Genomic DNA, 19,545 nt, shown 5'->3' with positions numbered 1-19,545 from the left:
GTTTGCACTTTCTGAAAGCTGAGATTTCACTACCAGTTCTGAACTGCATGAAGTGATTAATTATTCTTTGAATTCAAGAAAAATAGAGGGAACAGGAGTTTCTCCATGCAGGCTAATTAAATTCTAGTTTTCTATTTTTAGAAGTGGAACCAGGAGCAAGTCCTTTCCCCCTAAGTGAAAGCTGCTTTACATAGAGAACAAAAATTCATACAAAATCCATAAATCAAAGTAAAGTATTAAGATTACCTTCTGTCTTTACTGCACTCAGTAGGGAAAAGATGTGTGATCACTAGCTTAAAAAGATAAAAAGCATTATAGCACCTCAGCGTGCCAGACAAGATATACAGACTACTGAAGGTGAAAAATATAAATGGCCACTTTGTGCACACCAGAATAGCCATAATCAAAAAGACAATAACAACTGTTGGAAAGTATGCAGAGAAATTGCTGCACTGTTGGAAAGAATGTGAAGTGGCACATTTACTTGAAAACAGCTTGGCAGTTCCTCAAAATGTTAAACATCTAGTTACCTTATGACATGGAAATTCAACTCCTATGTATCCAAAGGAAATAAAAGCACATGTTCACACATGCACAATAATTGTATACATGCATGTTCACAGTAGCATTATCCATAATATTACCAAAAGTGGAGACACCCCAAATGTCCATCAACTGATGAATGGATAAACAAAATATGGTATCTCCATACAATGGGATTGTTATTATTCAACACCAAAGTGGAATGAAGTACTAATACAGACTACAACATGGACAAACCTGAAAATCATTACTCTAAGTGAAAGAAGCCAGTTGCAAAATATCTTACATTGTCTGATCCCATTTATATGAAATGTTCTGGACAGGCAAATCTCTAGGGACGGAAAGCAGATACGTGGTTGCCTACAGCTGTAGGGAGGGTAGGGGATGGACAGTGACTAAGGAGTGAGAGGTTTCTTTTTGGCACGATGTTCTGAAATTAGACTGCGGTGATAATTGCACAACTTGCTTCATACCTTGCTGAGAAAATAGAATCTATCAAATGGGAGTTCTTTCAATTTTCTGTCCCCAAACCCACACACTGGATGGCAAATGTACTTCTAATGACCTGTGCTGTGGTCACTTTCTACCCAAGTCCAATCTCTTCATTTATTTTCCAGGTCCTATCTTTAACCACCTTCTAGGGGCTTCACATCGAGTTAATCCTCTCTTTGGTATCTCACTTTTCTTCCTCTCTGTTGAATATTACAAATCAGCATTTTAAATAAGTTCAAATTTCTCTAGGCTCAAAAAAAAAAACAAACAACCCTATCGAGTCTCAATTTTCCTAAAGATACCATCAATTTCTTTTCTAGCTAAATTTGAAAGGATTGTCATTTTTACTTCTTTATCCTTCTTGCTTTTCAACCAAGCACAATCTGATTTCACTGTGAGCACTCCAAAACTGCTATTGTAAAGGAGACTGACATTTTCTGTAAAAGTTAGGTAAGGTTATAACTACCCAGTGGCTTGTAAAAGTGTGTATCTCCTTCTAACAGTTCAAGTGTAAATGACTGGGTAGATGAGCCAGCTTTGCTCATTACAATCCTTCCAGAACCAAATTGTGTTGCAAGTAATTGTTCCTACATTCCCTAATGCAGTATCATAATCCTCATGACTGTAGCCTCGTCACTGCCACATCTAGCTTCTAGTTGGCTGGGAGGGAGGAAACCCATCCAGATGTCTTCTATTCTAGACCCGGGAATGGCAAACAAAAACTCGATTCATAATATTAGTGAGAACTTCATTCAATTGGCCACACATAACTACAAGGGAGACTGGGACAGGCAATCTATGAGTAGTTGTATGTGTGCCTGCATGCAATGCTATTACTATAAAGGGAGCAGGTTTTGGCAGATGTCTATTAGAATCCTCCACAATGACCATCTTCTTAATCCTATCGACGATTTTAGCGTTTATTGGGGGGGGGACAGTTTCTGAAGCATTTACTACCATTGATCTTCCTCATCTCCTTGAAGTGCTATTTGCTTTTGGCTTCATGATTCTGAACCCAGGGCCTTCTTTGTCTTTTTAAAGATACTTTATTTGCTCTCTCCTGTAACGAAGGTGTTTTTTTCAGAGTTCTATGCTGAGCCTCTTCAGTTGTTACCTGACATACTTTTGCTTGGTTATCATAGAGTTCTCATGGTTTCAACCACTGTATATATGCTGGTGAAACCCAAAGTCCATAACTACCCCAGTTTGTATCCTATGCTTCAGTTATATATGTCATACAACTCTAACATAGGCACATGCATGTGTGAACACACATACATATATCCCAGAGGCACTTACCTCAATCTCAGCATATCCAAAATTGACTTCCTCTTTTTTCACTTCAATCTTTTTTGTTCCTTAGTGTTCCCTGTCTTAGTGAATGACATGACTATCTATCCAGTTGTCTAATCCAGGGGTGTTTTAATCATCCTTGTGTCTTTCCTCTTTTTCTCCCCATGCAACCCATCAGTCACCAGATCCTACGTATCTTTCTAATCATCCCTCTTCTCTCCATCCACAGCAGCATTAGCCTTAACCGGGCTGCCATTATCTTCTAACCAGAGTCTCTGATTCCAGTCATTCCTCCCAAAATTGATTCTCTATACTTCTTCTAAACTGATTTAAAAAAAATACAGATGTAATCATGTTAATCAAATGTTTAAAACCCTACAATGTATTTTGGTTGCCCATAAAATAGAATTTTAAATTTGTGACACAACCTGCATAATAATTTAAGTCCTCACCCTGCTTTTTTCCTTCAGTCTCATTTTTAAATTTTCCCCTTCTATGCTTTAAAGTTTAAGGCATATTTAACTTCTCTCTGTTCCTCAAAATGTCTGCCTAAAACACTCCTCCTCCTGTCTTGTTCCTTCAGATCATAACTTATAGTTTATGACCTTAGGAAAGCTTTTACTGATGTTCAAAAATCTGGGCTAGATTTTATTTATTTTTTAATAGATATTTAGCACTTATTAAGAACTTTGTAAATTTTAGTTCATTAGATTCCTGTGATAATAATCTTATAATCCTACCATTATCACCCCTATTTTACAGGTAAGGAAACACGCTACATAATTTGCCCAATACTGAAGATAATGAGTAGTAGAACTAGGATTCTAATATAAATATTTTGGTTCCAGAATCCATGTTCATGGGCTATGGTGCCTCCTAGGTACAAGATGGCTCTTCTAGATGATTCTATATTACTCTTTACTTATGCATACATTGTGAAATATTTCAATTACTTGTCTGCCAAATTTTTAGCCAGTGAGCTTCATAAAGGCAAGGATTAAATACATCTTATTTATTCCGTATTCTTACATGAGTGTTTTAAAAATATGTAAGTGAAAAAAGTAATGACATTACTAACTATAATTGACCGAATTTAAAAGTATTTACAAGAGTGGAGGAGAGCATGTATTTGAAATTCTCAAGAAATGGACTTGGGGCACCTGGGTGGCTCAGTCAGTTAAGCGACTGCCTTCAGCTGAGGTCATGATGTCAGGGTCCTGGAATCCAGCCCCACCTCGGCTCCTGGCTCAGCGCTGAGTCTGCTTCTTCCTCTCCCTCTGTGATCTCTCTCTCAAATAAATAAAAAATAAATAATCTTTTTTAAGAAGTTACTTAAAAAACAAATGGTCTAAATAAAATATTATTACTTCAGTTCAGGGCATCTGCCCTCCCATACCTCTTTGGTTCAGGACATCTTAATAGAGTCTTGTCGGCATTCAAAACAGCACTAATTACATGCCCTGTATAGACCTTGTTTGGATCCTGATTCAAACAAACCAACAGTAAAAAACATTTTAGAGAAAAATGAGGAAAACAATATACAGACTGGGTATAAGTTATATCAAGGAATTATTGCTACTTTGATTTGATAATGGTATCGTTATATTTTAAAGTCTTTATCAGAGATACGTGATCAAGTACTTAGAGGTAAAGATATATGATATCTGGGATTTGCTTTAAAATACTCCTGCTGTATTCATGAATTATTTGTTCAAAGAGAAAAAAATTTTTTTTACTGAAAAAAATTCATAGAAACACATGGTGGCGCTGCAGGATAAGATGAAATTAGTGCATGGGCAACTCTGTGGGCTTCATTATTCAGGGGAACAGAGACCATTCCAAGCCAATGAAAAGAGAGGTAGTAAAGGAGCTTCATCTACTAAAGCTGCTGGAGGGCTATATACCTTCCAGGGGGTTCTTATTTTTAAAAATTGAGTTTCAGTTCCCAAAATTAGGGCTGAGATTTTTTTCTGCAAAAGAGGTTGCTGGAAGGATCCATGGAGATCAAAGGGGAGCTCGCTCTGCAGAAAAGGCAAGTCCTGATTCTCTTTGTTTTGCTGGGATTATCTCAGGCAGGTCCTGAATCTGTGCGATATTCTGTGGCAGAGGAAACAGAAGTTGGTTCTTTTGTGGGCAATCTTGCGAGGGATCTAGGGCTTGGGGTGGAGGAGCTATCATCACGGGAAGCCCGGGTAGTGTCGGATGATAATGAAAAGCACTTACAACTTGATTTACTGACGGGGGATTTGCTCCTAAATGAGAAATTGGACCGAGAAGAGCTCTGTGGCTCCACCGAGCCCTGTGTGCTGCATTTTCAGATGGTATTAGAAAACCCTTTACAGTTTTTTCGGGCTGAACTGCATGTCAAAGACATAAATGATCACTCCCCTATGTTTCTAGACAAGCAAATACTTATTAAAATATCAGAAAGTACCAGTACTGGAACCACATTCCTAATGGAGAGTGCCCAAGATTTGGATGTAGGAACCAACAGTCTCCAAAACTACACAATTAGCCCCAATTCTCATTTCTACATTAAAATCCGAGACAGCAGTGATGGAAAGTTATACCCAGAACTGGTCCTGGACAGAGCATTAGATCATGAGGAGGAGCCTGAGCTCATATTAACACTCACAGCACTGGATGGTGGATCTCCACCCAGGTCTGGGACAACTTTGGTTCTCATCAAGGTCTTGGACATCAATGACAATGCCCCTCAGTTTGCTCAGAAGCTCTATGAAGTTCATGTTCTGGAGGACACACCCGTTGGCTCCTGGATTATCACCATTTTTGCTAACGATTTGGATGCAGGAAATTATGGGAAAATATCATACACCTTTTTGCATGCATCAGAAGATATTCGTAAAACATTTGAAATCAATCCAATATCTGGGGAAGTTCATTTGAGATCATGCCTGGATTTTGAAGTAATACAGTTCTACACTATAAGTATTCAGGCAACAGATGGTGGGGGTCTTTCAGAAGAATGTACTCTTCTGGTTAAAGTAATAGATATAAATGATAATCCACCAGAAGTGACCATCTCATCATTTACAAAGTCAATTCCAGAGAATGCCTCAGAGATTCTGGTTGCTCTTTTTAGTGTCCGAGATCAAGACGCTGGGGACAATGGGAGGATAGTTTGCTCTATTCAGGATGAGCTCCCCTTTTTTCTGAAGCCAACCTTCAAGAACTTTTTCACTCTAGTTTCGGAAAAAGCACTAGACAGAGAGACAAAATCCGAGTACAACATCACCATCACCGTCACCGACCTGGGCACCCCCAGGCTGAAAACCCAACTCAACTTAACCGTGACGGTGTCCGACGTCAACGACAACGCCCCCGCCTTCAGCCAAAGCTCCTACACCCTGCGGGTGCGCGAGAACAACAGCCCCGCCCTGCACATCGGCAGCGTGAGCGCCACCGACAGAGACGCGGGCGCCAACGCGCAGGTCACCTACTCGCTGCTGCTGCCGCCCCACGACCCGCACCTGCCCCTGGCCTCGCTGGTGTCCATCAACGCGGACAACGGGCAGCTGTTCGCGCTCAGGGCGCTGGATTACGAGGCGCTGCAGGCGTTTGAGTTCGGCGTGCGCGCGGCCGACCGCGGCTCGCCCGCGCTCAGCAGCCAGGCGCTGGTGCGCGTGCTGGTGGTGGACGCCAACGACAACGCGCCCTTCGTGCTGTACCCGCTGCAGAACGGCTCGGCGCCCTGCACCGAGCTGGTGCCCAGGGCGGCCGAGGCGGGCTACCTGGTGACCAAGGTGGTGGCGGTGGACGGCGACTCGGGCCAGAACGCCTGGCTGTCGTACCAGCTGCTCAAGGCCACGGAGCCCGGGCTGTTCGGCGTGTGGGCGCACAACGGCGAGGTGCGCACGGCCCGGCTGCTGAGCGAGCGCGACGCCGTCAAGCACAGGCTGCTGGTGCTGGTCAAGGACAATGGCGAGCCGCCGCTGTCGGCCAGCGTCACGCTGCACGTGCTGCTGGTGGACGGCTTCTCGCAGCCCTACCTGCCGCTGCCGGACGTGGCGGCGGCCGAGGCCCGGGCCGACCCGCTCACCGTCTACTTGGTCATCGCCTTGGCGTCGGTGTCGTCGCTCTTCCTGGTGTCGGTGCTGGTGTTCGTGGCGGTGCGGCTGTGCAGGCGGAGCCGGGCGGCGTCGGGGGGCGGCTGCTCGGTGCCCGAGGGCCCGTTTGCGGGCCACCTGGTGGACGTCAGCGGCACGGGGACCCTGTCCCACAGCTACCAGTATGAGGTGTGTCTGAGGGGAGGCTCAGGGACCGGGGAGTTCAAGTTCCTCAAACCCATTATCCCCAGCCTTCCAGTCCCTGACACTGGTAGAGATATAGGGGGAAATGAGAACTTTAGGAATAGTTTTGGATTCAACATTCAATAAAATAATTTATTTAAACTTTGAATCTTTTGTTACTCTTGACAACGTGTGGATTCTTTTTCTGCCAATCTAACGGATATTAGGTTGTACTACAGCTGCATGCATTTCTCCCGCTCTCCTCACAAATCTTTATTAGCGGCCATAATGAAGTGGAAATATAATCTGTGTGTTGTCTGTTTTTTTTTCAATTGTTTGGTCAAAAATGTTATATTAATGGAGTTGTTGCTAATTTTTAATGTGATAATGGCATTGTTATGCAAGACAATGGTACTAATTATTTGGAGGTACAAACTGAAGTATTAAGAGTGAATGCTACAGTATATGTAACTTCTGGATATTTTATCAAAGCAGAAAGCAAAAATAAAAAATGCTGTTGGATCTGGGTGGAAGTATATTGGATTTTTTTGCACTTACTGTGCTCGTTTTCATCATAAAGTGTTAAAAAAAGATATCCCTCCATATTTAGTACTAGGATACCTATTTGCTCGCTTTTTGTCTTGTAATGTTTTTCAAAAATTCACCACGTGACAAAATAAAAGTGAGCACATTGAAAATTATTGATTTCTTAAGTAATTTTCCTTTGTTGTTTTTGTTATGCTTTGTGGGGAAGGAACTCTAGATCCTGTGTTTTGTTGATATGGCTGTTTTGTTTTCTTCAATACCATGTTCGCTAGTTTATATTACATTGTTCATGACTTAACTAGAATGTAGGTCAAGGTATCATTCTGAGCAAAATAACTCTCTATCAGAAGAGTACGTATAAAAACTTCTTAAATTGAAATGAAAATTCAAAATGTTAAGGAAATGAATTAGGTTCACTTTTCCATTGATTTGTAATCCTTAATAATTTGTGGCCTCTCTCTGATATCCACAAGAAGGAATGGGTCTGTATTTATGGTTTATAGATATCTTATGGTGTTACAGGTTATGTCTCTAATATATAAGTAGACAGTTTAATGGAAGAGTATAGGTATTTTCATAGCTATAATGTAGTGTGGATATAGAGCTAGTGTGCCTTGCATTTTTGTAATTTTTCTCATAAAATTAGATATAGGCTAGATGGTGTAATAAAATAGAATTTGACATTGAGAAATGGGTGCAACAAATTTCAATTTCCCTAGAATTCTTTTTTGTTCTTTCCCTCATGAAATTTTTACTGGTTTTATTTTGTTTTGCAGTAGCTATTTACTGGCTATGAGAATTTCATATAAATAGATAAACAATAAAATTTTGAAAAAAAATGTTTGGGCCCTTTTAATCCCTCAGTCTCATAAGAAGTAAATCTTATGCTTATTATGCACTAATAAGAATAGATAAGAACAGGGGCACCTGGGTGGCTCAGTTGGTTGTGCATTGGACTTTGATTTCAGCTCAGGTCATGATCTTAGGGTCCAGGGATCAAGCCCCATGTCAGGCTCTGTGCTCAGCAGGGAATCTGCTTGAAGATTATTTCCCTTTCCCCTTGCTTCACCCCTTTCTCCCTCAGCCCCTCCCTGCTCTCTCTCTAAAATAAATAAATCTTTTAAGAAAAGAATAGATAAGAACAGAATATCCTATTTGAATAATTTAGGAAGAGACTTGTAGACTACCATATAGGATAGAATCCAGAGTCAAATCCTCTTATATAAGATAATGTGGTTGTGATAGAGGAGGTGTCAAAATCACTGTGCTTAGGGGCAAAACATATCACTTAGCAAATGTTATTGGGAAATTTGGCTCACTGTATAAAGAAAATCCTCATCTTATGCCATATAAAAATAAACTTTCTATGGGCCTAAGATCTCTTTGGGAGAGCAAAGTTAAAGTATTTTAATTGAGAAAATATAATAAACCTAGGTAAAAATATCTTTATAAACCTACAATCAGTTTGAATTTATTTTTTTAAGATTTTATTTATTAATTTGACACAGAGAGACAGCCAGCGAGAGAGGGAACACAAGCAGGGGGAGTGGGAGAGGAAGAAGCAGGCTCCTAGTGGAGGAGCCTGATGTGGGGCTTGATCCCAGGACTCTGGGATCACGCCCTGAGCTGAAGGCAGACGCTTAACGACTGCGCCACCCAGGCGCCCCTATCAGTTTGAATTTCTTAAACAAGGCTTTAAAATTATAAAAAATAAGGATAAAAATGGACAAATATTACTACCTCAAAACCAGAAGATGGCAAGCCAAAAGGCAGGGAGAAGCTACTTGCAGCAGTTTAACTAAGAAGGATTAATATTCAGATTATTCACATAACTGTTGCAGATTAGCAAAAATAAAAAAGTCAGAGAGCCAGTAAGTTTTTTTAAGGTTAAAAGGAATAGGAAATTCAAAAAATGGAAAGCAAAGTCTGAAAAGAACATGAAATGATGCTTGACCTCATTAGTTGGTGAAAAACATGCTAGAATAAGACGCTACTTTATATCCAGAGCATTAGTAAAGATGAGAAGTTTGCATAACATCAAGTGGAACAATAGGAAATCACATGTACAGCCCACTTTGAGAGATTTTTAATAGTATTTAGTGAAATTTAAAGTGAACATACCCTGTGATCCAGCAATTCTACTTTGGGGTATATAAGCCAGAAAGTTCTTTTTTTTTAATTGAAGTATAGTTGACACACAATGTTATATTAGTTTCAAGTGTATAAGCCCAAAGATTTCTTTCACAGTTTCACAAATGAGATGCCTAAAAATGTTCATCTCGGGGGAACAAAGAATAGGAGTGAACCCTACATATCCATCAGTAAAGCAACTGATAAATGTGTAAAATGTTTCTGAAGGTGTATTATGCAGTATTACCAAAAGGAGTGAACTAGGTGTATATACAACTACATGGATAAATCCCAAATGTTTTAAAAGGAAGAAAGATACTGAGATTTAGAGTACAGTGTTGTAAATGTCCATATAATACATAATATCTTATATTTGTACAAATATATAAATAAACATATTGGAAGGAGAGAAGAAGGAACAGATGTAGAAAAGAAGATGTATTTACATACAGGAGAATAAAGAATGCAGAGAGAAGTGGGAGCTATACCAATGTCAATGACAGAAATTGTCTCTTCCAAGAGATTGTTTAAGTTGATTGCAGCATTATAGAGTACTCCTCTTTAGTATTGATCAGCTGAAGTGGTAAAAAATGCATATTATTTCTCCATCTTCTTGAGGTCAATTGCTCATACTCCAGGAAGCTAAGAGTTTACTTGTAATTTCGAGACAAGTCTCATCGAGACTTATTTTTGGTAAGGATGGTACAGATTATGTAGACCAGTGCTTCCACTGAAAACAATTAGCCAATAAGACACTAATATATTATCAGGTCACAATTAATGTCTAAGGATAACCCAGAGAGATAAACGAGCTTAAAATCTACTTTTTCCCCAGAATATTTGGAATCCTGGGAAGTGTATTTTGATGGTTTATATAATAAGGAGGAAATCAAAACATAACAAAGTGAAGTTCATAGAAGACCCTTGCATTAATAAATATGGATCCCTAAGAACTACAACTTTAAGGTGAAAGTAAACGGGAAATGGATGCGCCCTTGTGTGGAATTTAGCTCTGAATTTAATTTGTTAGCACTGAACTTGATTTAACATGATTGTTGACAAAGTAGTGCTTCCAGATTCTGATGGAAACAAATGCAGACTTTCTTTTTTTTTATAATAATATTTTTTTATTATGTTAGTCACCATACAGTACACCCCTGGCAAATGCAGACTTTCTATAAAAGAAAGTTCACCCTAAGGCTAAAAATATTCATGTAAATAAGTTTTATATTCTTAACTTGAACACAAAGATAACTGCATACACAAGGAAACATGACACCATGAGTGAGAGCCAGCAGAAAAAAACAGAATACAGAAATATACTTTAAACATTTTAATTAGCAGACATAATCTAATAATATGCTAAACACTTTAATTGAAATAAAAGTTATGCTTAAAGATGTAAAGAGAATAAGAAATATGATAGATTATTAAAGAACCAAATAGAACTCCTAGAACTAAAAAATATAACCAAAATTTAAATTCAATCAAAATTGAATAAAGGTTTAACAGGAAAGTAGATATAACCAAATAATTTGTGAAGTGAAAGGTCATAATATAATTTATCTAGCATACAGCTCAGAGAGTTTGGAAGATGAAAAATATGGAGGAGATGGTTAGAAACATAGGACAGAGTACAAAGTTTAAGATAGGATCAGCAGCAATATTTGAAAAATGTTGGAGGGTCACCTGGCTGGCTCAGTTGGTGGAGCATGTGACTCTTAATCTCAGGGTCATGAGTTCAAGCCCCATGTTGGGCGTGGAGCCTACTTAAAAAAATACATATAGGTATGAGATTTTTCCAGAATTGATTAAAATGTCAACAGATTCAGAAGACTCAAATAAACCTGACAGGATAAATAAAAGATAATTATGCCTGGAAACATCATTGTGTAGTTTCAAAAAGCCAAAAATAAAGAGAAATCTTTTTTTTTTTAATGAAAAGGCATAGGAAAAAGACATGTAATCTTTAAACACATAGCAGTTAGACAGACAGCTATGTTCCATGCTGACAATTTCTCAACAGTAGCACTGGAAATTAAAAGCAAAATATCTTCAATATGCTGGAAGAGATTAGAAAATCTTCCTGCCTTAAATACTCTGCACATAAGAGTCATTAAATGAGAGAATCAAATGAGAGCTATCAGTTTGGCTTTAAATTAAACAAGATCATAGGAGAGAAGTGGTGTAAAGACATTTGATTTCTCAAATATAACTCCTACAGTTTTATTCTGTCTATCCCTTACCACAATTGTGAGTCCAGGAGTTTGACCTATCCTGTTTCTAGGCTTCTTCATCTCTGGTGACATTCACGTATACTCTAGTCGTAGTCACCTGAGACCATGGCCACCTTCTGGAGATGGTAGTCTCTTAGAGCTACATCATCTCTGAAATTGCAACATCAAGCATACTCCTCTTAATTTACAACTTACCTTCTTTCTTGAAGGGCTTCAACCACCATTTATATCAATAAATCCCAGATTTGTCTCTGCCACTCAAACCTTTTTTCTCAACTGCGTTTATGTCATGGGAGATCAATTATATAACTACTTATATGGACTGCTCTATCGACAATGCAGATTCAACATGTTTTAAATGTAAATGGCCCCTACCTTAAAACTAAACATCCTCTCCAACTCTCACCGGTCCCTCTCTTCTCCTTTTCCTGTTTCCTCTATCAGTTAATACCACCAACACTCACTCAGTTTCCTAAGCCTGAAAAAAAAGTACACTTCTTTTCACTTTTTCTCATCCCACTCCCTTCATGTCTAATCTGTCACCACGTCTTGTATCTTTATCATTTTAATATAAGCTTATTACTGCATTTCTAGTTGAGGTCAATGTCCTCTCCTTTTCTATTTAAAAGCCTTTAATAATCTTGCATTTCCATTGATGGAGAGGACTTATAGAATTATTTGCTTATCTCTCCAGTCTCAGTTCTTATTTCTTTCCTTTTGCTCTATGGCTCAGCCATATTGATCCTATTTCAGTTCTTCCAAAAACACTTCTCTCACCTCAGATTTGCACAATCAGATGTTGGGATTATCTGGAAATTTTACCCAACACCCAGTTTTTGGTCTAGAAAAGTCTTTTCTGTACTTTCAAATTCTGGTTAGATAACCTTTATCTATGTGCTTAGAATAGCATGAACTTTTGCTATCATGGTATTCATTATGTTCTATTTTGTTAAGTTTAAATTTATTTTTATTTTTAGTTTTAGTGGGGAGGGGCAGAGGAGGAGGGAGAGAGAGAATCTTAAGCAAGCTCCATGCTCAGTGTGGAGTGGACTCAGGGCTGAATCTCACAAAACTGAGATCATGTCCTGAACCCAAATCGAGAGTTGAATGCTTAACTGACTGAACCACCCAGGCACCCCTCATTATGTTCTATTTTTAAATGTGTAATCACTTTTCTGCCTCCATCTCTCAGGACAGAAACTGCTTACCACTCTATCCCTAACACTTGTTACCATTCCTAGCACAAAGTATATGGTCAATAAATATTTGCTAGTCAGAGTAATGAATGGATGAATAAAATGTTTATGATTATGCCTCTGGAAGGCCTGGGTCTGCAAAACAGATTTCTTTTCCACAACTAAACTGGGTTCTAGTTTGTTCAATATTTTTTATGTCAAAAACTGGACATATCTTGTTTTATTCACTACTATTGAGCATTTACTTTCTACTTCTGCCAGTGAGTCTCCTGTGGAGTGTCCCTATGTAAATGGTACTATTTACCCAGCCTGAAATGTCCAGTCACCCCAAAGCAACTATTTTCATATACTAGGTTCAGTTACAAATGCATGACCTTATTCTTATTGTCTTTTCTTTTTTTAAAGATTTTATTTATTTATTTGACAGAGAGAGAGACAGCCAGTGAGAGAGGGAACACAGGCAGGGGGAGTGGGAGAGGAAGAAGCAGGCTCCCAGCAGAGGAGCCCGATGTGGGGCTCGATCCCAGAACTCCAGGATCATGCCCTGAGCTGAAGGCAGACGCTTAATGACTGAGCCACCCAGGCGCCCCTCTTATTGTCTTTTCTAGGAGTATTTATTGATAGCTAGAGAAGACTAAAACCTCTGGTTCCCCTTTCCAATTTTCCTGGCAACATTTTGCTCACAAAGTCAATTATGTGAAAGAGTTCTCTTAACTATTTTTAGTTGTTTTATATATTGTCTTCAAAGAGAAATCATAACTCATTTGAAGTTGGGGCTATATTTTAAATATGATTTTTATATCACCACAGCCCTAACAGGTTGTGATTTATTGTGTTAAAGACTGAATAATAATAGCATCACATATCACAAAGAATGCAACTCAGAAAATAAGAACATGGAGAAAGTATAATTTAAATTAATCAACAAATACACAAAATAAATCAATATTTTGTCCCAAACTTATTTGACTGTTTAAAACCTGAGAAGCTGCAGAGTCGCGTGGTGGCGCTGCAGGATAAGATGGGGACTTTTTTGTACCATCCAATGCTCTGGTCTCCATTAATCAGTGGAACGAGAGCACAGGAGACGGAGGAAGGGAAAGAAGCTTTCAAGAGAAAGCTAGGGAGCCAACAACACCCTCGTGACAGGATTACAAGTCTATAGATTCCCAGTGGTCCAGGCTGATAGATGAGAGAGCAGTTTAGGAGCTGTTTGCGACTGAGTTGAAACATTCCTGCAGAAACACTTTTGGCTAAGGAGCCATGGAGCCAGGAGAGATTCGCCCTCAGCAGAAAAGGCAAGTGCTGCTTTTCTTTGTTTTCCTGGGAGGGTCTTTGGTGTGTTCAGAGCCCTGGCGCTATTCTGTGGCAGAGGAAATGGAGATCGGCTCCTTTATAGCCAATGTGGTGAAAGACATAGGTTTGGGTGTGGAAGACTTGGTTTCGCGAGGAGCGAGAGTCATCTTTGACGACTATAAACCATATTTACAGTTGGATCAGCAGACTGGCAACTTGCTCTTAAATGAGCAATTGGACCGGGAGGCACTTTGCCATCTCACAGAGCCATGTATATTGCATTTCCAGGTATTATTTGAAAATCCTTTACAATTTTTTCGGGCTGAACTTTGGGTTAAAGACATAAATGATCATACCCCTGCCTTCCTAGACAAACACATACTTCTGAAAATCTCAGAAGGTACTGCTCCAGGAACGTCATTCCAAATGGACAGTGCTCAGGACTTGGATGTAGGAAAGAATGGTGTCCAAAACTATACACTGAGTCCCAATCCTTATTTTCACCTTCAATTACAAGACAGTGATGACGGCAGAAAATACCCAGAGCTGTTGCTGGACCAATCTCTGGATCGAGAAAAGGAGCCTGAGTTTAGATTAACACTAACAGCCTTGGATGGCGGGTCTCCGCCTAGGTCTGGAACTACACTGGTTCGCGTTTTGGTTTTAGATATCAATGACAATGCTCCAGAGTTCCAGCGGCCTGTCTATGAGGTTCAGGTACCAGAAAACAGCCCTGTTGACTCCTTGGTCGTCAGGGTGTCTGCTACAGATTTGGATGCAGGAATATATGGAGAACTATCTTACTCATTTTCCCACGTCTCCACAGACATAAGGAAAACATTTGAAATCCATCCAGTTTCTGGTGAAATCCATTTAAAAGCGCTTCTGGATTTCGAGTTAATTCAGTCATATACAATAAATATTCAGGCCATTGATGGGGGTAGCCTTTCCGGAAAATCAGCAATTTTAGTTCAGGTTGTGGATGTGAATGACAACGCACCAGAAATAGTCATGACATCTCTTACCAGTCCCATACCTGAAAATTCGTCACCTGAAATGGTGGTCGCTATTTTTAGCGTACGAGACCAAGACGCTGGGGACAACGGGAGGATGGTGTGCTCCATTCAGGATGACCTCCCTTTTCTCTTGAAGCCTACCTTCAAGAATTTCTACACCCTGGTAACAGAGCTACCACTGGACAGAGAAAGACAAGCCGAGTACAACATCACCATCACCGTCACCGACCTGGGCACCCCCAGGCTGAAAACCCAGCACAACTTAACCGTGACGGTGTCCGACGTCAACGACAACGCCCCCGCCTTCAGCCAAAGCTCCTACACCCTGCGGGTCCGCGAGAACAACAGCCCCGCTCTGCACATCGGCAGCGTGAGCGCCACCGACAGAGACGCGGGCGCCAACGCGCAGGTCACCTACTCGCTGCTGCTGCCGCCCCACGACCCGCACCTGCCCCTGGCCTCGCTGGTGTCCATCAACGCGGACAACGGGCAGCTGTTCGCGCTCAGGGCGCTGGATTACGAGGCGCTGCAGGCGTTCGAGTTCGGCGTGCGCGCGGCCGACCGCGGCTCGCCCGCGCTCAGCAGCCAGGCGCTGGTGCGCGTGCTGGTGGTGGACGCCAACGACAACGCGCCCTTCGTGCTGTACCCGCTGCAGAACGGCTCGGCGCCCTGCACCGAGCTGGTGCCCAGGGCGGCCGAGGCGGGCTACCTGGTGACCAAGGTGGTGGCGGTGGACGGCGACTCGGGCCAGAACGCCTGGCTGTCGTACCAGCTGCTCAAGGCCACGGAGCCCGGGCTGTTCGGCGTGTGGGCGCACAACGGCGAGGTGCGCACGGCCCGGCTGCTGAGCGAGCGCGACGCCGTCAAGCACAGGCTGCTGGTGCTGGTCAAGGACAATGGCGAGCCGCCGCTGTCGGCCAGCGTCACGCTGCACGTGCTGCTGGTGGACGGCTTCTCGCAGCCCTACCTGCCGCTGCCGGACGTGGCGGCGGCCGAGGCCCGGGCCGACCCGCTCACCGTCTACTTGGTCATCGCCTTGGCGTCGGTGTCGTCGCTCTTCCTGGTGTCGGTGCTGGTGTTCGTGGCGGTGCGGCTGTGCAGGCGGAGCCGGGCGGCGTCGGGGGGCGGCTGCTCGGTGCCCGAGGGCCCGTTTGCGGGCCACCTGGTGGACGTCAGCGGCACGGGGACCCTGTCCCGCAGCTACCAGTATGAGGTGTGTCTGAGGGGAGGCTCAGGGACCGACGAGTTCAAGTTCCTTAAACCCGCTATCCCCAACCTCCCTCCACCGGAACGTAAAAAGGAGGAAAGCCACACTTTTCTGAATGGCTTTGAGTTCTTTTAGGGATTTGATTATTGTGCAGAACTTTTATAATGAGAGCTATTTCTTTGTAAAATGTATTCATTGTAATGTAAAATTCAGTGTTTTGGGTAACTTCATTTTACTTAAGATTGTTTTCAGAAGTTTTAATGATTTGTCTGTTTTCTGCTTTTTTATATTAACTGTGAAAAAACTAAGGGAGCTAGGATTTGCTTGGTCTTTCTTCCAAAATGCTACCTTAAATAATTTATTCAAATATACAGCATTTTCCCTTCAAGCTTAATGGCACACTAGGCTCAGCCATATTCTTTGAATTTCTGAGCTCTAGATTCTCTCACTGAAACAGTTTTTATATGTCTGATAGAGGTAAATGCATGGTATAAATGAAAACCATGCATCGTTTCTAAGATATTGTCTTACTTAGATTTTTTTTTAAAGCATAATCAATCTTGCCGTTCTACTTTTCTGCCAAATACTTCAGAGTGATTTTTCTGCCCTGAGGTATTTTTCTTTGTAAACATTTTGAGAACGGTATATATTGCTGGTAGATGTTGTATTAAAATAAATTCTAATCTTGTTTGGATTAAGATATATATCCAGCCCACGCTTGTTGTCCGAGAACTTCCTGGGAGTCCCCAAGGGAAGTAATCACTACTGATATGTTTATTATACTTTTCTTTACCTTTCTTGGTCATTTTTTATTGGTCTAGTTATAGACTCCTGATTAAAGAAGGAATAGTCACATTCTCCAAGTCCCTAGGTTTGTAATTAGGATGTAGTTCATCTATTTTTTTTCTTGATTGCTTGTAACTAGGAAGTAAATATTAAGTGTGGGCTGAGGTAGCCATGTTTACACTTGTGTTGGTTAGCAGCACAGAATGGCATGTAGAAAGGTAGAGGCAGAAGCCCAAGAAACAGAAGAGACTAAGAGTCACTTGGTTGTAGACCTGTCATTTCCTGATTCCAGTGTTCCTAAGTCCCCATTGTCTGATTGTCCTTGAGCTCTACAGTAAAACTCCAGTTTCCTAACAATAAAACTCCTTTATTTAACCTACCTTGGGGAAAGGGCATTTCTTGAAACCAAAAGAGACAGAAAACATACATGCAATCTTGAGTACTCAATTAGACTATTTACCATAAAACCTAGGTCTTTTATTGCAGGCTTTTAATATTAATGTAATCAATGAATGGAATAAAAAATGTACAAGCTTAGAGATAACTAAAATATACTAGAGAATTTTGTTACAAAACTTAATTTTGTAAACATTTTATGAGCTCTTTCAACAGAAAGATACTACAAAAGATTTTATGGAATGGAATATTTTGTTAACAGGTTTCCCTCCATTTATTTTATATTTTCCAGAATTAGTTTTAAAAAGTAACACTGAAATTGTTATAGTTTGGATGTCCATGCATCATACCCTCTTTATTATCTCTTTTAAAAATAACTGAGTTCAATGTGAGCAGAATTATTTTATCATCAACTGTAAAATCTTCAGGATCTATAATCCAATTTATAGATCATATGGGTTAAATCATGATTTCATTAATAGTAATTTGATTGACACATACTCTATTACTAGAACACTCAGGAAAAAAAAATTCAAGCTTTCTGCCAAGTTTATGGGCTTAAAACTTTCTCCTTGGAAGAGAAAGTAAAGAGAAAATTTATCTGAGAGATGCAGATGGGAATGAAAAACTGATTTTGATCCATTCACTTACTGATATAGGTACCAGCTTCTACCTATTAATAATTTAATATTATTAAATATTTAAATATAATATTAAAATGCATGGACATTAAGGGCACATTTTCTTGGACATTTGATTCCGTAATAAATAATCTGTTCCATGACCAAAATCTTCCTACAAGGAAATTATCTATTAGATTTTAACTGTCAACAGCGTGTCCTCATATTTTGAGTTTACATAATCAAATTTGTTTCAGAGGAAAACGTTCTAAAATAGAATGTCGATTTGAGTGATTTGTACCTTTAATAGAGTTAAACTAAAATGCAACACAATTTTTACACTTGGCGCATGCTGTTCTCCTAGTTAGCTAGGTATTAGTGTGCCAGAATACATGATACTGTCTATTATTTAAACATTGTTAAAATGTTGGCTAAAGTTTGATACAACTGGGGTGACCCAGGCCCCCACTACAGATATTTTCCCCATAGATAGGTGTAAAAGAACTTCAGTTTCATGCTAGGGTGCCAGGATCTCAAGCTATCCACAAAGGATACAGGAGTTGCTTGCTAAAAATGAGTTGCGATCTTCCTTACTTGATAAGTTTTACCTGCTCTTTCAGATGCATCCAACTTATTTTCTTCAGCACTTTATTTATTAACTTCAGCCCTTTATTTTTATTATCTTGACTATCCTAATTTTCAAGATCTCAGTGAATCTCTGCTTCAACATGTGAGTATCTTTATTTTAGTAATAAACATAGATGTCTTTATAAATTGTTTTGGACAATGGAACCAGGCAATACAACATCCTCACAGAGATACAGCGATATTCTCCTTAGACAGTATTTACAAATAAGTCATCCACAACCCCTTAAGCTTTCTATTGAGTTTGCATAGTAAACTAGTTCTAGCTGGTCTATCACTTAAGTTTATACTCCTGAAATATGTGAATGAATCTGTTCGTCTCGTGTGCTGGCAGTGAGTTAAGAGTTTAATTGTGTATATTCTTTGTTTAGGAATAGAGTGATAGCTACACATCGTTTTCTAGTCAATTTCCCTGGACAGCAGAGATTATACAACATAGTAGACATTATATTGTAAACTCCATGAGGTCAGAGAAGGTATTTGCAATCCCAGCACTTAGTACAGTGCCTGACATAACATGAAATTGATAAGCATTTGTTGAATAAACAAATACAGTTGGCTTTGTTTTTGCATCCTTTCCCAACGTGTCTGGCACCATTTCCAAATCCATAATCTCACAGGAAAACAAAAGTTATTTTATTTATAAACCATCCCATATGTAATCTGTGGTTTGTTTTTGTGTGTGCGTAAATAAAAGCGTGGTGTGTTTTGTAGCAAATTCAGCAAACTAGGTTTAAGTACAACACATGGTGGCGCTGTAAGCTAAGGCTTCGAAAAACAGACCTGCGGATGGTTACTGTTCTAGCAGTCATACAAACATCCAAGGGAGGATAATTCTTTACGGAATTACCTTGCGGCAGGAATTGACTCCCGGAGCGGACTGCCTAAAGAC

General features: G+C 40.3%; 2 protein-coding genes across 2 annotated transcripts; both read left to right on the top strand.

Moving 5' to 3' along the window:
• Positions 1–4,244: 4,244 nt before the first annotated feature.
• Positions 4,245–7,105, top strand: LOC103663735 (protocadherin beta-14). Its single transcript, XM_008691484.2, has one exon. It carries the CDS (start codon positions 4,326–4,328, stop codon positions 6,723–6,725), a length of 2,400 nt encoding a protein of 799 aa, XP_008689706.1. The 5' UTR covers positions 4,245–4,325; the 3' UTR covers positions 6,726–7,105.
• Positions 7,106–13,814: 6,709 nt separating this feature from the next.
• On the top strand, positions 13,815–17,372 carry LOC103663736 (protocadherin beta-18-like). The gene has a single exon (XM_008691485.2). The coding sequence runs from the start codon at positions 13,951–13,953 to the stop codon at positions 16,339–16,341; it is 2,391 nt and encodes a 796-aa protein (XP_008689707.2). The 5' UTR covers positions 13,815–13,950; the 3' UTR covers positions 16,342–17,372.
• Positions 17,373–19,545: the final 2,173 nt, after the last annotated feature.

This window comes from Ursus maritimus, unplaced genomic scaffold (assembly GCF_017311325.1).
Source record: "Ursus maritimus isolate PB19 unplaced genomic scaffold, ASM1731132v1 scaffold_5, whole genome shotgun sequence".
NCBI classification, from domain to species: domain Eukaryota; kingdom Metazoa; phylum Chordata; class Mammalia; order Carnivora; family Ursidae; genus Ursus; species Ursus maritimus.
The sequence above is the reverse complement of the archived record's forward strand: the minus strand, read 5'-3'. Positions and strand labels throughout refer to the sequence as shown.